We start from the raw sequence: 20244 nt of genomic DNA, 5'->3' as shown, positions 1-20244 counted from the left end.
CCCCCCACCCCCCCCCCCACCCCCCCCCACCCGGTGGGGTGAGCCCTGCTGGGAGACACCGTGGGCACTTGGCATAGCTGGGTCTCCCCTGCCAGCACCAACACCCAGTTATCCCAGTTTGGTTTCACCAGGAGCTGGTGCGGTGAAGGGGTTGGGCAGAGCAGCTCCAGGATGGATGAGAGCTGTGTCTCTACCTGCCTTCCAGTGGGTATCGTCCCCCTGCACCCCGCTACCCTTCCCCTGCCCCCTCCTATCCCACCTGCACCCTTCTATCCCCCCCTGCAATCTACTCTCCTCTCCTACACCCCCCATCCTCCCACTATGCACCCCTGGATCCCGCCCAGGCCCCTCTGCTTGCTCCCTCCAAGCCCCCCCTCCCTGGGTTTCCGTGCCCCCCGGTCGGTCTGCTCCAAGCCCCTCCAGGGCCATCCAGACCCCTCGGCCCCTTCCTCCACTCCCCGTGCAGCAGAGCTCCCTGCGAGGGCAGCGAGAACTCGGCCAGGCTTTGCCCCCCACGGATGGGACCCTGCCCCATGGTCTGCCAGGAAAAGGAGCCTGGAAAGGGGCTCTGCTTTCGGCCGCTCCCTCGGCTGCTGCTGGTCGTCCTGGCACGGCCGGGCTGGATGAGCTGCCTCCTTCCCGAGGTAAGATTGAGCCGGTCAGCTCAGCGCGGAGGTTTCAGCAGTCGCTCTCCTCCCTGCCTGTGTTCTTCAGAGCGCTTCAATCTCCGAGCACAGAGTATTTCCCATCGCCTTTCCCCAAACAGACAGCGGTGTCAGAGCCAGGGAGCGCTCGAGCGAGAGCCGTGCCACCCCTGCGCCATCCGTTGTCCCTGCCTGAGTGGTGAGTCTGTCGAGTGTACGGTTGTATTCTTTTTCTCTGCTCAAGTGGCCGAAGCATTTCCAAGGGGCTCTCCAGCTGTCCTTGGCAGAGAGCTAAGGCCAAGCTCTGCATTTCTCTGCTCGCTGCATCACCCAAGACACACCAGTTCTGGTTTTCCACCGAGCTGAGTGGTGCAGTCGATACGCTGGAGGGAAGGGGTGGCATCCAGAGGGATCTGGGCAGGCTGGAGGAGTGGGTCTGGCTGCAGACATCCGCGCTGGAGCTCCCGTCGAGCCTTTGGCAGGAATTGCGGTGGAAGGAAATGAGGTTTTCTCGTGGCAGAAAAAAGAAATCTCTCCCCCCCGCTTCCCTGGGCTGTGCCACCCCACGCCGGCCACCTAATGAAACCCCAGCTGGCATCAGCCCTTCCCTTCCCTTCCTCCACCCTTATGTTATTAATTAGACTCTCCCCTACAGGAGAGCCCCGTGCAGACCCAGCTCGTTTTCCAGCATTTGGGGATGCGTGCGTGGGGTGAGCCCCAGCTTGGGGACCCCCTGCACGGCTCTCCTGCCCCACGGTCTCTGTGGGGTGGGGGCAGTGCCCTACCATGCCCCACGCAGCTCCCCTGCCCGTTGCAGCCAGGTTGTCCCCTACGGCAGGAGGATGCCCGGGTGCTGCTCCTAACCCCGCTGCTGCCTCCCTGGCACACCCAGAATTGGTTTGTTTTTTTTTTTTTAATCCAGAAAGCAAGGCACTGCCTCTGGTTTCTTCCCACTCTCTCTCCTACCTCCCTCTTTGCCACTCGTCACATCCATTTCCCCCGCCCGCCCGCCGCCTCTCCTGGTCCGGGGAAGGCAGTCAGCCTGATCACACCCAGCGCCGTCTGCCCGGTGGGGAGCAGGCTGCGTGGCTGTGAGCTGTGGGGTGACGTGCCTTTCCCTCACCTTCCCGATGTGACGAGCGTTAGGGATGCTGTGTCTGAACACGTTCAGCCAGCGCTCGTGATGAAGCATCCTCCGCTCACGACTTGGTGATTTCAGTAGACCTGAAGCCCCGATGCTACTGCCTGGCATTGCTCTTCCTCTCCTTTCAAGGCAGCTAAACCATCCCAGAATTACTTTGCAGCTGGCAAATGGGCCAGATTGTCCATCCAGGTCTAGCAGAGAGAAGTCTTCAACATGTTTTGTGGCTTCTCTCTTCCTCACAGCCAGAGTGGAAAGACCAGACCAAGAGCTTGAAATATTATTTGTCAGGGTTTCTCCCAAAGGATGGGAACCCCCAGTCTAGCTGAGGGATGTTGGCTCTGCTCTTCACCAAATTCCTTGTAGAGGCTGAAGAGGAAGGAAACACCTCCGCATATGAAGGTCTTCCCCTAAGCTGTCCAGTGTCTCTTCTTGCTCCTCTGTACATCAGGGCAGGGCACAAGGGACAAAGCACCACCACCACGCTCTAAAAAGCCATCCTTCATTTCGACCAGCCACAAAACGCTGCTTCTTTGCTCCTTCTCCTCGGCCTTCAGGCTATCACAATCCCTGGAACTGGGACATTCTCAACCGTTGACCAATAGATGTCAGATCTTGGATTCAGTAACGTCACTGCTGAGAGGTGGGTTTCTCAGCTACCCGACACCTTGGCAGATGTTTGTGGGCTCATCTCTGCTCAAGCTGGCATTCTTGGTGAGACCAGAGGTGAAAACCTTGGCTTCCCCTTGCAGCACCTTTGGGGTGTACGCTCATTTCGGCATTGCCAAGAGAGGAAGGGGTGCCCTTCAGAAGGTCCTGAGGACATCACAATAGGAAACCACCCTTCCTGGAGCTAGGTGTAGAAAGCGAGAGTCTCTTGGTTTCATCAACTGGCCTCAAAGCGTTCGTCTTTAGTCACTGGTGTGGTGGTGTCTGGGCACAGTGGCCCGGCTAAGCAGCCCTGTGTTGAGCGTGGGCAGTTTCAGGGTGGCAATATGTTCCCCATACCTGCAGTTTCACAAAACCCAAGAACATTTGGCCTGACCTGCCAGTCTGCTGGAAGGCTTGGCAGAAACAGCCGTTCCTTCGCTGCAATGATGATGTCACAAGCGATGTCAGCACAAAGTACAGGGACCAAGTAGAAATGACAGCAAGAGCTTGGCCTGATGCTGATGTCCCCCTGCGACTCTCCTGGGTCTCCAGACAGGACTCCAGGTCCCGGCAGAAGCCCTCAGTGGTGGCTGGAGGAGGGGGAACAGCACCATCTGTTTGCAGCGGTGTTTTACGAGCGTCTTTGTAGGGAAGCCAACGGGGCCTCCGTGGTCAGATGTCCGTGACCCACCCGCAGGGATGGGGATCCACCCCCAAGCCACAGGCGCGGTGCAGCATCCTCTGCTGTCCTGGGTCACGCTGAGTTAGACTTAGACCTTACCTCCAGGCACCCAAAGGGAACGCCTGACGTTTGCTCTGACCTCTTTAGGCTTGTGAGTACGCGTTGCACAACGTGCGTGCGTGCGGGGGGCCAGAGGAGGGAAGAGGCACGAAGGGTCCCCAGACAGGTCAGACAGCCCCAGGCTAGGGGCTTCATCTCAGACTTGGGTCTCCCTTTCCAAGGCAGGCTCTGCCCTTCCACTCCCACACAAGGACACAAAGGCACCCACCCTGAGGTCCGCTACCCAGGTCTCATCCCCTGCCCCACGTTTCCCCAGAGCCACCTCGCACACATGCCAGCCCAGAGCTGTCTGGGGGCTTGACTACAGCCTTGGGAGAAAGGAAAAAGATCTGCTCTATTGAACCAGCTGGGAAAAGGTACAACGGGTGGTCTGGGGCATCCAAAGCACAGCGGGTGGTCTGCGACATGCAAAGCTCTCGTGGAGCGACCGCTACTTCTGCCTGCGGCTTTTCTGCCTGCTTTCCAGCAGGAGCAGCCCCTGCTGCTTGATTTCTTGCCGGGTGGGGACAAGGTCATGGTCTTCATCGGAGAAATCGGAGGGGTCTGGAGGAGAGAGCAGAGAGGAGCGGGATGAGGAGAGGCTGTGGGGCCACCTCTGCTGTGCCCGTGTCCCCGGGGAGAGCCAGCAGGTTACGGAGGCCTCCCAGGGAGCCCTCGTGCTGAGCCCTCCAGCACTGGCACTGCTGACTGGCTCTTCCACCCCAGCATCCCCGGGGGACCTGCCATGGCCCATCTCCAACACTGCTGGGGCTTCCCATAAAGCTCTGAAGCCATGGGGTGGTGGGTACAGCTCCCGCTTCCTTAAAAAAAGGTGGTAAGCTGCCAAAAACTCAGCGGTTCCTCCAAGAGCATCCAACAGGAGGAGGAGGCCACAGCCAGAGCCAAGCACTGCTTATTCTTCACAACCAGATGATTTGGAAGACGAGGGTCTCCCTCCTTGCCCCACAGCATCCCTCCTTGTTCCTGCTGTGGTTTGACACTCACTGCCCCACTGGCTGGCTTCGTTCTCCCACATCCCCACCTCAAACCATCAGCCACGCTCAAAGCCTAGCAGATAGCCAAGGCCAGCCCCAAGGTCTGGAGACAACTCATGGCTTGGGGTCTGCTGGGACAGCGGGAGGCAGGCAAGGATGCCCAGAAATCCCAGCGGGCAGGGGCTGGGGCAGTCGCTGTGGGACGCGTCCCCACTGTGCTCTCCTACCTTGGACCCTGCTGCCCACGTCATCGAAGGAGATCTTCAGGTTGTGTGGATCACTGGCGGTCGCTTTCTCCAGTAAACCCCTGACGTGCACAAAAGTCTGTGAAAGACACCCGGGGTTAACTGATGGAGGGGAGGTGGTTTTAAGAAGCCCAGGGGTTGGTTCCCCACCTTGATGTCCCCTGGGGGGGACAGCCTGCAGTGCCCAGTGCCACCTGGGGCTGAGCTGCTCCATGGCTCTTCCCTGGGGCCTCCTCCATCCTCCTAGCTGGGAGGACGGTTTGGGATGGGCCATCCAGGAGAGTGCCAAAGACCACAGCAGGGACGGAGCCCCTACGCACCTTGTTGTTCTCATCGGGGCTGTAGCTGTCGCGGGGCAAGTCGGCCACGTGCTGCGCCAGGTACCGCACTTCTGCTGACAGTACTGGAGCTTCTCGACCACCCCCTGGGGCTTGACAGAATCGTCCTGGAGTCAGAGAAGAACAACAACCTCGGTGGGGAAAATGAGCCACTTGGGGTGATGGTGGCTGCACCAAGTGTCACCATGCCGTGCCGTTGCATCCCCAAGCACCGCCGGGGCCGTGCTCACCCCAGAGCTGTGCAGGTACCTGGTCAGGCACAGCGATGCCGTGCAGACGGACTACGAGGTTGTCCATGCCGTGTTCAAAGTGGAGCAGGAGCTCCTCGTTCCTCAGCGCCTGGGCTCGCGTCTGCTCCAGCTGAGCCTCTTCCCGCTGCAGCCTCACCCTCAGGTCCTCCTCCAGCATCCTGGAGCCAAGCACACTCCCATCCATACAAGTGCACAGGGGCGCAGAGACACCCCACCTCTCTTGCAAAAGCTGCTCTGCTTGCCCCTCTCCCATCTGCAGAGCAGAGATGCTGCCTGCAGCCCAACTCGGACATGCTGCCACCACTTCCCATGCCAGGCAAGGAGCAAGGGTGCTCCTGCTGCCACAGCGGGAGCTTTGGGTGCTGTGCCAGGACCAGAGCTGGGGGAGCACCCTGCTGAGAAAACCTGCGGTGCAGGAGGGGCGGGTGGGTGGCTGCAGCGGGGCGGAGGAAGGGGTGCCCTCTTGGGACACTTGTGAGGCACGTGTCCCCTGCCAAGGCTGGGGGCCCGGTTAGCACATCTGTCCCGAGGTCAGCAGCAGCACCTGGGTGTGTTGCGGGGCTGGCCAAACTTCAGCTCAGCCTGCTTCAGCTCCAGCTCCTTCAGCGTCTCCTTCAGCGCCGCCTTCTTCTGCTCGCCCTCCTTGACGCGCTGCTCCAGCTCCACCCAGGACTTCTGCTGCGCCAGGAGCCTGCCGGGGATGTCCTGGCCGGGGGAGAGCACCAGGACTCAGCCCACGGCACTCCTGCAGCACGGTACAGCAGCCGGGCCGTGGCCTCGCGGAGGTTTCTGCACCACGGACCGACCGCTGCAAACTCATGGCATGGAGAAAAGGAGCTCCATCCCTGCCCGCACAAGAGGGGCTTTGGGGGGGCTCCGCGGGCAGTGGAGAGCAGACAATGCCACAAGGAAAGAAGGCGAGCCGTGAGGTCTCGTCTCCCCGTGGCTCGAGCACCCCAGGTTTTACCGGAGATGGGTTTTTACGTTACCCAGAGGCGGGAGCACTGAGCCGCAGCCTTGGCCTTCTCTGTCTTCTCCATCAGCCAGGCCTCGCGCTCCATCGGGGACTGGGTGGCCTCCAGTTTGGCGTCTGGGTTGGGAGGGAAGCGGCAGGGCAGGATGCCTGCGGCTGCACCCGCGTCCCACCCCCCGGCACCCCGCCAGGCACTCACCCACCAGCGGGTCCTGCGAGTGCAGGCTCGGGAAGCCCACGGCGAGCTGGGACCTGGCTTGCTGCAAGGATGGATGTTCATCATCACCCCCTGCTGCTGGCTGCTGGCACCCTGGGGGAGCTGGCCCTGCAGCCCCCCCGCCGCGGGGGGCTCGACACTGCTGCCTGCTGTCTGCCCGCAGCCCTGCCTGCGCCAGGCCCCCCCAGCTCACCGCTCTCGGCTGCCTTTCGCTTGCTTCCTTCAGCCAGAGCCTGTCCACGTGCACCTCCTGGGCGGCCAGGGAGCGGTACCTGCGCTCTCTCTCTGCCAGGAGCCGGGTTTTCATCTCGGCCATGTCCTCCTGGAGCAGATCGGAGAAGGGAGAAGCGGCTGCCAAAGCTGGGACGGACCTTAGTGCGCCAGCGGAGCTTCTGGGATGGCCAGGGTCAAAGATGCCCCCCCTCCCCCCCCATGTCAGCAGGCTGGGAAGGAAACTGGGAAAGGAGGGCTGGAGGATGGAGCATGCTGCCTTCACCATGGCTGGTGCTTCGGGCAGGCTGTCCCCAGCCCCAGGGCAGCCCGGCCCAACAGTGAGATGCGGGAGGAGCTCGGGAGGCATCTGGGTGCTGTGGGCAAGCCCAGCTCAGGCTCTTGTGCCTCCTCTTTCAAGCAGGAAGACTCACCAGCCTGGCTGTGCCTGGGGGCTCTCTCTGGAGAGTGGGAGAGGGCCCCAAGGTGCCCTGGACCATCTCACCTTGGCTACATCAGCAGCTCGGAGGGCATCCGAGGCCATGAGCTCCATGTCTTCCAGCTCCCCAGGGTACAGCTCGGCCATCGCGCACAGGAGGTCCAGGTGCGGAGGCAGGTGGGCCAGCTCCTGGGGCACAGGGAGCCACAGCACCCAGTCACCCCAGCGAGCCCCGGGGGTCCCCTGCACGCTGCGACGGCGCATGGAGGGGAGCAGGAGGACCTCGGGCACAGCCCCTCGGGCACCTCTGCCTTTGCAGGAGGGGCAGGTGGGACGACGGCACAGTGAGGAGGAGCTCACCTTCCTCAGGGCATCCCGCACCGCCAGGTACCGGGCGGTCACCTTCTGTCCAGCATGCACTTTGGTCAGCATCTTCTCGATGTTGTTATCCAGCTGGTGAATCACCTGGGGAGCAGACGGGAGGGGGACACAGGGTGACCCCGTGTGCCGAGCCCGGCACCCACCCGGGGGGTGCAGGAGTTGGATTAAACCCCCCCGTGGGACGGGTGCTGCCACCCCAGGAAGGGGTCCTGCGTACCTGCACCTGCGCCTGGTGCCGTTTCTCATCCCTCTCGGCGTCCTGCAGCTGCTGCAGCCGCCTACTGCAGCTCGTCCCGGGTCTGGCTCCACTGCCTCACCCGGTCCAGCAGCATGTCGCACGTCCTCCTCCGCTCATAGATTTCAGTACGGAGCTTCTCCAGGGCCACCTGGATAGGCACGGGAGAGTTTGCCAGGCTGGAGGCAGGGCTAGCCGGGCACCCGCGGGAGAAGGGGGCACAGCCTGGAAAACACCCCCCCCCCAAGGTAGAGCCGGGGACGCTGGGACGCTGCTCCGGGACATCGTCACTCCCTTGGCAGGACGGGCTCGGGGAGAGCTTTGCTCTGGGTGGCTGGCTGGGGCAAGGCGGAGGTGGGCATCTGCTGATGGCAGCGGTGGGCCGGGCTTCGGGACTCTGCGTAACGCAGCCCCGGGGCTGGGCGTCAATCCAATCCATCGGTGCCCCAGATGCGGCTGCTGGCGGAGAGCGGTGGCACCGCTCTGTCCCTGCAAGAGGCCCCTGGGCAAAGGCAGCTCTGCGGGGCCAGCGCCTCCATCTCCATGGGCTTGGAACCAGGCCATGACCTTGGAGCAGGCAGTCAAGGGCACAGACAGCATCTCTCTCCCAGGGATGCAGCTGGACCCCGCAGGAACCCCAGCAGCCCTGGGGACACGGCACGGGGCAAAGGAAGCTTAGGGAGCCAGAGGAGGACCTGCACGCATGGCTCCCACCGTGGAAAGGGACCCATGGGACCGCAGGCGAACACCCCGGCTCTCACCACACCAGCCCCGGGGTGCTGCCCTTGTGCCGGCACCAGGTCCCTCCGCCGTGCACCTCGTCCTTCCGAGAGTCCCCGGAGCCCCAGCCCCTGCCAGCAGCCCGCACCCGCCCGACCCTGCCCTTACCTCCACCGGCTTCCCGGCCAAATCCATGCCCACATGCCTCTGTGCTCCGCAAGCTGCAGCGATGGGCAACTTGCTGCGCTGTGGGCAGCAAAGGGGCAGAGAGAACATCACCGCCAGCCTGGGGAGGGTCCCATCCTGCTCCTGGAGAGGGCCGCTGGAGGAGCTGGCTCCGCAGGGCCAGCACCAGGCAGGGGACAGCAGATGGCACCTACCGCTACCACCTGGACGCTGCGCAGGGCACGGACGTCCTCCTGCACCGCCTCGCGCAGGCGCGGGAGCAGCTCTCTCTTTGGACGGAGCTTTTCCTCACAGCACTGGGCGAAAACCTTCCTCCCTTGCTCTGCAGGACATTAAGGCGCTGCTGTTGGCACCGTGCAGGACCAAGAGCCCCTCACCCGCCCCCGCCAAGCCCAAGGGGCAGCACCTTGCAAGGCCACCATGGTGCGCAGCTCCTGGGCGCGCTGGCTGAGCTTTGCCTTCCAGCCCTGCGCCGTGCTGGCGCTCCCACCTCGGCCCTCCAGCCCCGCGGCAGCCATCACAGCTCTGATGCCCGGTGGGGCTGTGGCTGGGCTGTGACCATGGACGCAGCCCAGCTCCCATTGCCCGTGGAACTGTTGCTGTGACACCTCCAGCTGCGGCACGCCGCACACCTCCTGCTTGGCCATCACCTCCTGCTCTGTTTCCCATCACCGTGGCTACAGCGGTTGCAACCTGCCCAGCCGCGGAACCCTCCGTGCCCCACCAGGAACAGGGCGAGGACCATTGCGGGGAAAAGACCTCTACAGGTAACCCAGACACGGCCAGCGCTCTCCTGGCACCTGCCAGCGTATTTCAAATGGCAAGGGGAGTCCACCACTACCCAGATCTGTACCTCTGGAAGTTACAGTTCATTAGCGAGGAAGCGATTGTGCGGGCACTCACAACCGTGGAAACAGGCCAGAACAAACCAGCTACCAATACTCACATTTATTTCGATGCTCACCATACCTTCTTGCTGAACTACAAATAGGACAAGAAATGCAAGCATGTACATTTAGTTGTTGATAAATAAAATCAAGCTCCCTCTACCAGAAAAAAATCCTCAACGTTTGATTTGCAGAAAGACTTTATACGGAAATTGCCTCCCTAGCACCAAGCTCGTAAATCAGCTCAGATTAAGTTTCTGTAACTCCAGATCTTTCACCTGCAGCCATCCGACTGCGCTCTAGCTGTTGAACAGCGGGAAAGAAGAAACGACAGGATTGTGAAATCAAGTATTACCAACACGGTACCATCTGAGGCTCTTAGTGTCTCATTTGCAGATTTACCAGTTGCATGTTAGCGCTAATTGCCAGTGACAAGCTAAATATCAACATTATCTTCAGCGCTTCATAAAGTATGCACGAAGAGATGGCTGCTTGAAAAACAAGTGGTCAAGGGTTTGTACACACGAGGAACCTTGTCAATCTCTCCATGCGTGTAGACATCTCCACAGAGGCTGTGCCCACATGGCAAATATAGTCATCGTGCCACTAAACCTTCCTAGGCAGAACTGAAACACCACAGAAGATCACCGTGGGGGTAGGAGAAAGCATTCTAAAATGGATAAAATGGTTCAAGAATCAGGAAGCTCTGTGCATGTATTAGAAAGCAGCATAAAAAGAGAGAGGCTAAAGGACAGCTGCCAGAATTGTTCTCTTCCGCACTGAGAAGAAAAGGAGCTCGTACAAACTGTTACTGCCAGGGAATTACGGCCCAACAAAGCCCGTCTAGCTCAACGGCCAGGGGCCACCGCTGCCTGTCCCACACGCGTTTTATCACGTGAGAACAGCTCACAAGCGCAGGCTGAGCCTTCAGCCTACAAAAAGCATCGCCATGGCCACAGAGACCTCCTAGACTATTAACGAAAAATAATTTTTTATTTCTTTATCTGTAATATATAAATAGATGATAGCTCATTTTTATTAATGTAGCTAAATATATTTTATCAATACCTTATTTGGAGAACATTTTTTTTTCTAAGTCAGCAAGTACTGTTATAGCCAGTGAAGGAAATCTCTAAGAATGGCCCGTTAAAGTACTCTAATTATTGAGCAACCAATTAGGGAAGTCTAAGTCAGTTTTCACGCTGCCACAAGATCAGTTCAGACAGGATCCACACTTTGCACCTGTTTAAGAGTGAAAATGCAGCTCCCTTTTCTTCAGGTTCCTCTCCTCACATACAAAACCCACCTCTCAGCCACATATGCCATCTCCCACTCAACACCGACAACTTCAAGAAAAACCTCTTGGCACCCTATCAGTCAGATGCTCTTCAACTGCAACCCTTAATTAAAGCAAACCAAAGCAAGAGTAACTTCTATATCAAGTCTTAACTCAATCCTCAGTAGTGCAACTCTGACACCAAATGTTCCTACAGGAAAACCCATCTGTAAACCAAACAAGTGTAAAGCGATTAAAAAAAACCCACGCTGCATGGAAAAATCCCAAAGGATTAGTGTCAGAAAATATTTGGCAGCAAGAGACTGGAAAAACCATGAAGGCCTAACAGAAGAGAGTGGCTAACACCAGTCATTTCGTAGGATGTTGTTCAAGTAGAACTGTGCCAGGAAGGTTTTCGTTATTCGAGCTTCTCATCTCCTTCCTCCACGTCTTTCAGACTGAGCACTTCCAGCGTTCCCTTCCCTTTTGTCTCACTCCGGATCAGCTCATCAATCTCTCTGAAGCAGCCTGGGTCAATAAGGCACACCTGAAATAGTTCACATTTCATCAGCCAAGCAATAATATTTGCTTCCGCTTAGCCCTGTCTCAAGAAGGCAGTGCTACGTTAAGAGTTGGACTCGATGATCTTAAAGGTCTTTTCCAATCTAAATGATTCTATGATTCTACGGTCTAATGCTAATTTTCATTTAAAAAAAAAAAAATTGTTTAGTTCCTACGAAGGACTTTGCAGAGTTGACCAGCGATTACTATCAAGTCATCTTTCCACAGTTCTGCAGTTCTATGTCCATGCTGGGGACATGTCTCTTGACTAGAGACATTGCTAGAGTCTGGTCTGTTCTCAGGAAGACTTTTACCAATATCAAATTTTACTTTACTACAGAGTATTTTTGAAAAAACTAATTAACCACTGTGAAAATACAGGCCTGACCCACCAAGTAAACAAGAGGAACATTCCATATTTGCAAAGGAAATCATCGGTGTTGTAGGAGAGGCGCTGCGAAGAGAAATGACACGGGGCTTCTCCTCAGCTCCAAGCAGCAGTCTCTGAGTAATAAAGGCTACTTCCAAGCTTTCATCAATAGGGTTGTGTGAAATGAAAAACTACAAACTACCCCTCTGATTTAGAATCTCTGGTAATCTTGCAGCTTATCTAAACCATTTCCATAGATTAATTCATCTCCCAGTAAACTGTACAGGTGTAGTCAAATCAAGTAGGAAACACAAGAATCGCTTGACCGCTTACAATTTCCAACTGTTCGTGGAAGTCTTCGTTCTCAATAACTTTAATCAGGGGCTTGAGCTTCTCTTTCAGTTTCTTCCCCTCCTTTGCTGGAAGAAGAAATCGCAGCCTCATGTGAGCACGTTCAATTTGCATGGTCTCCTTTAACTGCCTGATCACTTCCAGGGCCTGTAAAGACATTCAGAACAAAGAGCAGTTACACACCTGCTTACAGAACAGGCACAGCTCAAAATCTCGGATCCTTTGCAGGAGCTTCAGACACACGTCTCGGTACCCATCACCGCCACTCTGCCGCAGGGACCTTGCCAGTATGTTATTTTGAGAGATTAACAAGAAAAGGCAGAGTTCTTGCTGTTGGAGATCACTTCCAATTCTAAACAAACCTGTCTGAAACAACGTTACGTAGCAGTCACACAGCAGAACAACAGAAACCCATGTGGCTCCGGTGCAAACCCGGATTTACCACCTCAAGGAGAATAAATCATAAAACTCTTTTTTTCTCTTCCAGGCATATCGCTGTCACTGCTTTAATTCCTTTCTTTCCGTCTCCCTTCCCTGAATGGTCAGAAACCAAACTGCACGCGTGTCAGAGGCTGCCTGTACCCAGCAGTCACCTGCCAGCCACCCGAGGAGTCACTCTGCGCCTGTGAGACCAGAGGGCTTTGCTGTTCCCTCTGTGACCGCTAACGGAGAAATTACACTGGAAGGCAACACCTCTGAGCAGAAGCCGATTTGGCAAGAAAACTCACCTGCTGCTTGGTGCTCTTGTGTGGTTTGACAGAGTAGTGAATGTCCTTCATGGCTCTTTCGATCAGGATTACTGTGTATGGCCTCTTTGTTTCGGGATTCACACATTTGTCAGCCACAATAGTCGCAATGTCTCTAAACATCTGCTCCAGCTGTGTGTGTCGTTCTTTGTCCGATACCTGCAGCTCCCCTTTTGATAAAATCTGTACAGGAAAAACAAAATATTAACTAGAATATATAATTTATCATATAACTTACAATATATTATGTAAATAACACATAATTTAATAAACATCACAGCCTAAAGAGTGAAAACTCTTGTAACTCTGTTAAATTTAACAAGTGCTTGAACGGTTTGGTTAGATGTGCAGTGCAGAAAAAGAATAACCATATTAATAACGTCCATCGTTGTGACAGACAGCACTGGAGAGACTTCAGACCTTCAGACAAAAAACCCACCACAGAAACACTCAACTGTAAAGAGAAGCGCAGATTTACTTGAATTCTCATCACCCACAACAAGTCCACAGTTCACATCCTACCCAGAAGGACTAAATTAGAGCTGTTATTAACACTTCCTTGAACTGTCCAAAGGAAGCGACTGTCCCTTCCTTTCCCTGTAGCCTTCATAATGCATCTCAGGTGAGAAACTCTCCCGCACTGGTTGACCGTTTTCCTGTGCCCATCGACATCAGTGCGCAGAAGCTGTACGTGATACAGAGCGCTCACAACTCTGTTCAGCCAGATGCACACGGACAATGTAAGACTATACCATGGAATTACCACTCCTTCCTACCCATTTCTTAACAAATGACCAACTGTTGCGCCTACAGCAGCACTGCACGCCACACAACCCTCCCAGTACCAGACCAACCCTACCACATCTGTGTGGCCCTCAAATCTTCTCCAAGCTTTGAGAAAGCAGGGAACTGCCAAGGGGTTGAAACCTACCATCTTACAAATTTCTGTTTGGTCATCTGTCCCAAAGGCTTGCACGAGATCTTCCTTCTTTGCCACCTGCCCTTTGGAAACGTTAACGAACACCGTGTGTGTCTGCAGGACCTCGTCGAGATCTTTCTCCCTACAGATCAGGGCAGGGTTAGAAAACTTGTGAAACCAGCAACGTGAGAACGAGTGTGCCAGTTTTTGGCGAGGAGGAACAAGTCCTGCTGCCAAGGCCGAATCAGCGGAGCCTGGGCACTTCCGACTACCGAAATGTCACTCCCCAGGGAAGGGCCAGGGGCACCGCAGAGCGCCCCAGGGCGCTCCCCCTGCCCGGCTCCACACCGGCCCCACGGATGCACAGCCGGGTCTCAACGGAGGGGGGGGCCTTCCCCCCACCACAGCCCGGTCCCCACGGGGGGGGAGGCCTCCCCCCCACCACAGCCCGGTCCCCACGGGGGGGGGGGCCTCCCCCCCACCACAGCCCGGTCCCCACAGCTGGGCCGCGCACGGGCCCACAGGCCTCCCCTCTACCACCGCCGGCCCCGGCGCTGTCAGCCCGGCACTCACGCTCCGCTGCGCCACCCCATGACCTTGTTGCGGTAGCAGGCGATCTCGAAGCGCTTTCCACCGCGCCGCGCCCGCACCACGGCCACGTTGGTGAGGCGGATCTGGTTCGTGGGGGTGAAGATGGACATGGCGGCCGCGGGTCCCGCACCACCGGCGGGCGCGCGAGGGGCCGAAGGGCGGGGCCGCCCCACGCTGTTTCCCTATTGGTCACCGCTCCGCTTTCCCCGCCCTCTGTCGCATCAGCAAAAGCCGTCCGGAGGGAACTGGGGGGGGCGGTGGTTGGGTCAGCGCGGGGTGGCCGGAAGGGGAAGCGGGTGGCACTTGTGGGGAGAGGGTGTTCCGCCGGTGAGGGCCGGGTGGTAACTGTGAGGGGGGTGTGACAAGTGTGTGTGTATGTAACCGTATGGGTAGCGGTGTAGGTAAATAACCGTGCGGCAGAGGTGTATGGGGGGAGTAGTGACCGTGTGTGTGTGGGTGATAACCGGGAGGGGTTCCTGGGGGCATCGGGCAGGCCTGTGTGAGGGGCGGGGGGGTGAGTACGTTCAATGGCGTGGGGTGGGCTGAGGGGACGGGTAGCGGGGCAGGCACAGGGGTGAGGGGCGGGGGGCAGGTAGCGGGGGGTACCCGGGGGCAGCCGGCTGCTGCGGCCTGTGGAGCCCCATCCGAGGGGGGTTGCTGCTTGCGTGGGCTGGCGGCACGGCGGTGAGCGCTGGCAGCTGGCTGCTTTTGGGGGGTTCGGTGCTGCTGGTGGAGGGGTGAGGAGGAATCCCCTCAAGGTTTTGGTCTGCTATGGTAAGTGACAGCCCAGGGGAGAAGGAAGAGAACAAAGTTCCCGGCCTCTTGGAAATCCTCGGTTTCTGTGGTCATGTCTGATGTCCGTGAAAACCGGATCCAAGAGGACCGCAGGTAGCAGCAGGGGGGTGTCTTCTGTGTTTCTCAGTCACTAAGTCTCACAAACCACCCTCTTGTTGAAGCTCCTGCATGTTTCCTAGAGATGACAGGTAATCACAAGCACACTGCTGCCTGCAGCATCGTGTGCCCTGAATTGTCCAGTTGGTTCAGAACCGCCTCAGTTGTTCCGACTCAAACATCAGCCAGGTGACAGCAGTCTGAAAAAGTACTTTCAGTGGAATCCAGATGTCAGCCCGGCGTTGAAGCTCTGGCTCAGAGCTGTTGTAATCCATGTGGTGCCTAATGCCTACAAGCAAGGGCTGTGTTTAGCTGCGAGCTCTCTGGAGATGATTCCCCCCTTGAAATGGAGCTTTTTAGCTCCAGAGCTCTGCACACGTCGGGTCTGTGCACAATCGAGACCCATACGATATGGCGAAGGTTTTGCAAGGACTTTTTGCTTTCAGAGGCTCGCACGGCACAAGTGTTTTCTGCCTTTCCTTATAACAGAACCGCTTTATCTCAGACAAACGGGGAGTTCCCATACGGTACTCTAAAATGTTAGTTTGGGTCCGCAGATGAAATGCAGCTTACTCATCTCTGAGGAGGTGAAGGATGGATCCTTGATGGATTTGGAGTGTCTTGTATTAGCCAAGAGCTGTTTTCTGTAGAGCCTTGAGAGCAGCTAATGGCACGAGACTCTGGGTACCATGTGATTATTTTTTGTGTGCTTATTCTAAATTCCTACTGTAGGAATCTGCTCTTGCTAAATCCCTGATTTATTCTAGGTTTAGATGTCTCAATGGATACGTGGAGCTTTTTCTGTACTTGCCTGGTGTCTGCATGGCTGCGCAGATTTTACATCTATTCTGCTGTTGCTTTTGGGATCAGCATTTGGATCGTTGTTCGGTTCTTCACCACCAGAAAGAAGATAACTGAGCACGTAAGCACTTTTGTCTGAGAAAACCCCAAAATCTGTATGTGGAAGTGAGTAGCTGCCAGGTGAAGGTGCCCACGGGTGCAGAGAAATGTGCCGCTTCCCTGTGGGCCCAGCTGGGTTGCTGCAAATCCGAAAGGTAGTTTATAACCACTCACCTGGTGGTTATAATCCCAGTTTGGATTGTCTCGTGATTGTGGGTAACTGAACGCCCCCGTTGCTCTGATGTTGGAGCAGATCTCAGCTGAGCACTTCTCACTTTGTTCCTGAGAGAATGCGTCACCCTGGGTTGCTCTGTCACTGCAAGTACCTCACTCTGCTTGTGGCTGGTGTCTTCAGGTTCATGGTTCCACTGATGTTAATGATGAGGTTGGACTGGTTTTAGGATGGGAGTGGGATGAGGCTGTTAAAGTCTCCTTGTGTAGGTGAGCGAAGTTTGCTGCGTGAGTTGGGAGGCTCTCGGCTTCAGTTGGATCCTTCTGTCTTCCCAAGGTGTGAGATGAGTTTCTTGTAGCACGGCCTAGTTCAGAGAAATAGTTCCTCGTGTGTTTCTCTAGGGGCGAGAAGCTACAATGCTTCACCTGTGGCATTTGCGTAGTGCTGAGAGTCTGGTCAGAGGATTTGTGTTTGAAACGTGTTTGGGAAAATTGGGTTAACATCCCTTTGGCAAGGGATTGAATGAGATGCGGCGCTTGTTTCTTAGGGTGAAAAATCCAATAGGAATCCAGCTGCTTCTGAAGGAAGAGAAGACAAACTAGTAAATGGATATGCCACCCTGCAGGCGAAGGAAGTCTGTGTTGCTGGGGTCAAGATCTTCTATGGGTCTCAGACTGGCACAGCAAAGGTATAAGTTACTTTTCTTCTTCCCACGTACGTGAGGTTGATTGGAAATATTGTTGAAATTAGAGTATGTTGCTTGCCTTAGAAACGCTGCACTGTGTAAACATCTGAAAGTTCATCAGAAGGTTCATTAACTCATTAGAAGTCATTGCCCAGCATGAAAGGTAAGTGAAAATTATACAAACCCCCCCAATTTTTCTTCTCCCTTTACGTGAGGCATGCAGTAGAGACCTTGATGAAGAAGCATGAAGTTTATTCTTAAAATATGCTCTTCATTTGCTAGCAAGTCTTCTGGAAGAAGTTTAGGTGCTTTCTCAAAAATAAACTTAATTTCTGCGTGTAAATGTGAAATCATTAGTCATGAAAATTAATGTAACTCTTCTCTTTCAGCCAGTATACTCTTTTCTTTTTTTTTTTTTTTTTGAAATGTGAGGAATTACAGGTGCAGTGTCCAGTTCTCATGTGCTGTTGTTCTTTCTGTGCTGGGAGAAGTCTTGTGACTGGGCGTAGCTGGGCTTGTTTGACCCTTACAGGAGCTGAGTTGAAGTAATTGATGACTTCCTAAATTCCTTTTTTCAGAGATTTGCCAAGGGTCTGGCTGAAGCAGTTATTTCCCTTAATTTGCCTGTGGAAGTCATTAGCATGGGAGACTATGATCCAGATGATTGTTTAGCAGAGGAGGTAGGTTCCTCATAAATATGAATAATAAAGAAAAGGTTTTCCTGGGATTGGGAAGGCTCTTTTCCTCTTGTATTTCTCTCCTGTTATCCTGGAAATCCCCCAAGCTGTGTGTAGAAAATGGCTTCCCTTCTACGCAAGTGAGTATAGCCCATCAACCCTTGGCGGAAAATACCTAAACTTTGAAAATTCCTCGGAAGGGATCACATAGAGCGTTTTGATGCCAACAGTGGCTTTGTATGAGCCAGTTCCGCAACTCAGGTGCGAGTTACGTGAGAGTGGCTGCACCGGGTCCCCCTGCTCGGTCTCTGATGGTGTACGCTCGGGGAAGGGTTCAAAACCGGAGTAAGATGATGGCGATACTTCTGCACGCTTTATAGACTTGTAGGTTAGAAACTTCTTGGGAGGTGCCTTTATTTTGGGTAGTCCTTGACGGATTTTTCTTCTGTGACTATTGAGAGTTGCTTTTTGAATCCATGGCAGACTTTATTGCTGTGAGAGTCTGTTCCAGCAGCTGTTGATTGGGGTAGGGAAGGTCACTGTCCAGTTTGGGTTGATCATGGTGTCCCTCTTGGTAGAGGGAAGACAGCTTGGTGTCTCTTGGCTAATGTCAGATGGCTTTGCAGGGAGGACGGCCTTTCGCCGCCCTTGGGATTATCATCCCACACCAAAGACTGTTAACCCACTTAGCAAAATATCTTGTCTTTCGACTTCTTCTCCCAACTGCCCATGTGTTACAGCTCTCTCACTGATGTCAAGTGCTCTGAAAAACGCAGTGATCTTTCCTATTCCCTTCTCTTTCTATTATTAGGCAACTGGCAGGAACGTTTGTGTGTTCTTGGTAGCTACATACACAGATGGACAGCCTACCGAGAGTGCAGCGTGGTTCTGCAAGTGGTTAGAAGAGGCTGCAAATGACTTCCGCTTTGGGAAAATGTATCTGAAAGGCCTGAGATATGCTGTGTTTGGCTTGGGAAACTCAGTTTATGTTGATCATTACAACACTGTAAGTATGTCCTGTGCACCTTTCTTTGATTTCCACTCCTCTGGAAGGCTAAACTCCCCTAAACATTCTTAAATGCCTCAGAACTGAGCGATACTGGTAGTTTGTGTGAGAATTGCGGCTGTTGTGCGGGCTTGAAGAGGGACTGGGTTCAGGGCACTGGCAGTGCAGCTTCGAAGCCATTGTGCTGCCCATTTAAATGGGAAAGGAGTCCTGTAAGCACTGCACTGATAACTTGGTAAATCCTTCCTGAGTGAACTTCCCAGCTCTGCAAGCTTGCTGTCAGCATGAGGGCACAGCACCGTAAACCCTCTCACTTGCTGCCTTTGAGTTTAGAGTGCTTTTCTCTATCATCTTCTGTACTTTGCTGTATTGTGCGGATTTTAGCTTTATTTCCTGGTGTAACATATGACGGTATCTTACCCTGGTACTTAGTTTCATCTCAGTCAGAAAAATGGCGTGACTTGTCAGTGGGGTGTTATGTTTGTATAGCTGGGGCTGCATGAAATGTGTTACGGCTGTAGATGTTTTGACCAACAAGCATCGCACAGAGCAGCTTACCCCCGCTGTCACTCTGCTCTGGTCAGAGAGCAGCTCTGGGGACATTTCCAGATGGGAGCTGAGGGTCTGTGGTGCTGTTCAGACTGACTTGTGGCCTCTGAGTCAGCAGGTGAGAGGGACTCCAGAAGTCCCTGCCTTGCAGTCCTGTGCAGCTCACCTATGTAGCTCTGCTTCCAGGCTTCCTCCTTGCTTTCTTCCTTGCCTGTCTTGTTTAACTTGAGCTTTGTTTAATTTCCCTCTAACTCTTCTCCTGTCCTAGGTGGGAAGAAACATGGACAGGTGGCTGTGGATGCTCAGTGCCAGCCGTATCATGACTCGTGCTGAGGGGGACTGCAACGTGGCGCAGAGCAAGCATGGCAGCATTGAGGCCGACTTTGAAGCCTGGAAAGCCAAGTTCCTCAGTCGGCTCCAGGCGCTCTGCAGAGGGGAAAAGAAGCCCTGCAGTGGGAAGTGCAAGAAAGGGAAGTGCAAATCTGCGGGGAAGCAGAGCAAGGAGAGCTGGGATCATGAACATGGGGCATCAGAATACGAGGATACTGAGGTAGAGCCAAAATCCATGGGACCTTGGTTGTGGTTCAGTGGCCCTTGGAATCCTATTTGAGTTTTCTCCTTCCCCCTGCAGCCCAGGGGGTGCTGTGAGAGCTTGATACTTCTTTTTGTGGAGTGGAGGGGGAAGAGGGATGAGGTGCCATGGTGAATAATGGGTAGAATAAGTCTTCCAAAAAGAAGGAGCAAAGACTTGGTGATGGACCTAGGCCAGATGGCATGTGTATGATGAGGGAGCCTTCCCCTGGAACAGGAGGAGGTATCTGTTGTGAGAGGTGCTGCAGGGAGCCAGTCTGGGTTCTCATCAGTCTTTGCTTTGTCTCATGGCAGAGGGAAGCATGGAGTTCTCTGTGAGCAGTTAACCTGCTTCCCCTTCAGCTTGTTGAAATTTAAGTGCTTTGCCTGCATCCCAAGATTTTTCCAGAGGCACTTGGGAGGGTGTTATCTGAGCAAGTCCTCTGCCTGCCTGTAATCATTTGTGTGTCTTTTGGAGTGTTTGATTGCAGGTTTTGAATAAGAAATCCTCTCTTGCTCTGCAGTGCAAGACCCTGAACTGCTGTGATGCTTTAATCCTCCCTGTAGGCCATTTATTGTGGGTTGGAAATGATTGCTGTGGCCGTATTGAATTTTGTAGGAAAATAGGGGCTCTTCTGGCTGAGTGGGTTTGAATGTGTTGGCCGCTGCAGGAACAAGAGGAATAA

General features: G+C 54.9%; 3 protein-coding genes across 4 annotated transcripts in view; 1 reads left to right on the top strand and 2 right to left on the bottom strand.

Annotated features, from left to right (window-relative positions):
• Positions 1-3668: 3668 nt before the first annotated feature.
• LOC142604582 (coiled-coil domain-containing protein 183-like) lies at positions 3669-9054 on the bottom strand. Its single transcript, XM_075771922.1, is given in 16 exon segments — positions 3669-3781; positions 4440-4536; positions 4778-4845; positions 4848-4902; positions 5045-5219; positions 5591-5751; positions 6036-6136; positions 6219-6279; positions 6430-6558; positions 6952-7074; positions 7246-7350; positions 7484-7546; positions 7548-7652; positions 8390-8467; positions 8602-8729; positions 8814-9054. Coding segments are annotated over 16 exon segments (1803 nt in total).
• Positions 9055-9340: 286 nt separating this feature from the next.
• On the bottom strand, positions 9341-14265 carry SBDS (SBDS ribosome maturation factor). Its single transcript, XM_075771424.1, has 5 exons — positions 14091-14265; positions 13530-13659; positions 12581-12781; positions 11835-11999; positions 9341-11117 (listed from the first exon to the last, which is right to left on the bottom strand). Exons 1-5 carry the CDS (start codon positions 14216-14218, stop codon positions 10989-10991), a joined length of 753 nt encoding a protein of 250 aa, XP_075627539.1. The 5' UTR covers positions 14219-14265; the 3' UTR covers positions 9341-10988.
• Positions 14266-14382: 117 nt separating this feature from the next.
• TYW1B (tRNA-yW synthesizing protein 1 homolog B) overlaps positions 14383-20244 on the top strand; it is a 110282-nt gene continuing 104420 nt past the window's right edge. Inside the window, exons 1-6 of one of the 2 annotated variants that reach the window (XM_075771687.1) lie at positions 14383-14497; positions 15767-15921; positions 16619-16759; positions 17335-17436; positions 18245-18439; positions 19257-19538. In XM_075771687.1, the coding sequence (XP_075627802.1) occupies positions 14494-14497; positions 15767-15921; positions 16619-16759; positions 17335-17436; positions 18245-18439; positions 19257-19538 (879 nt within the window). In that variant the 5' untranslated portion in view covers positions 14383-14493. Of the gene's footprint in view, positions 14498-15766; positions 15922-16618; positions 16760-17334; positions 17437-18244; positions 18440-19256; positions 19539-20244 lie in introns of those variants that run through there. The other variant, XM_075771685.1, reaches the window with a different exon arrangement.

This window comes from Balearica regulorum, chromosome 19 (genome assembly GCF_011004875.1).
Source record: "Balearica regulorum gibbericeps isolate bBalReg1 chromosome 19, bBalReg1.pri, whole genome shotgun sequence".
In the NCBI taxonomy this organism is placed as follows: Eukaryota; Metazoa; Chordata; class Aves; order Gruiformes; family Gruidae; genus Balearica; species Balearica regulorum.
Note: the sequence above shows the minus strand (reverse complement) of the source record. Positions and strands in the feature narration are given on the sequence as shown.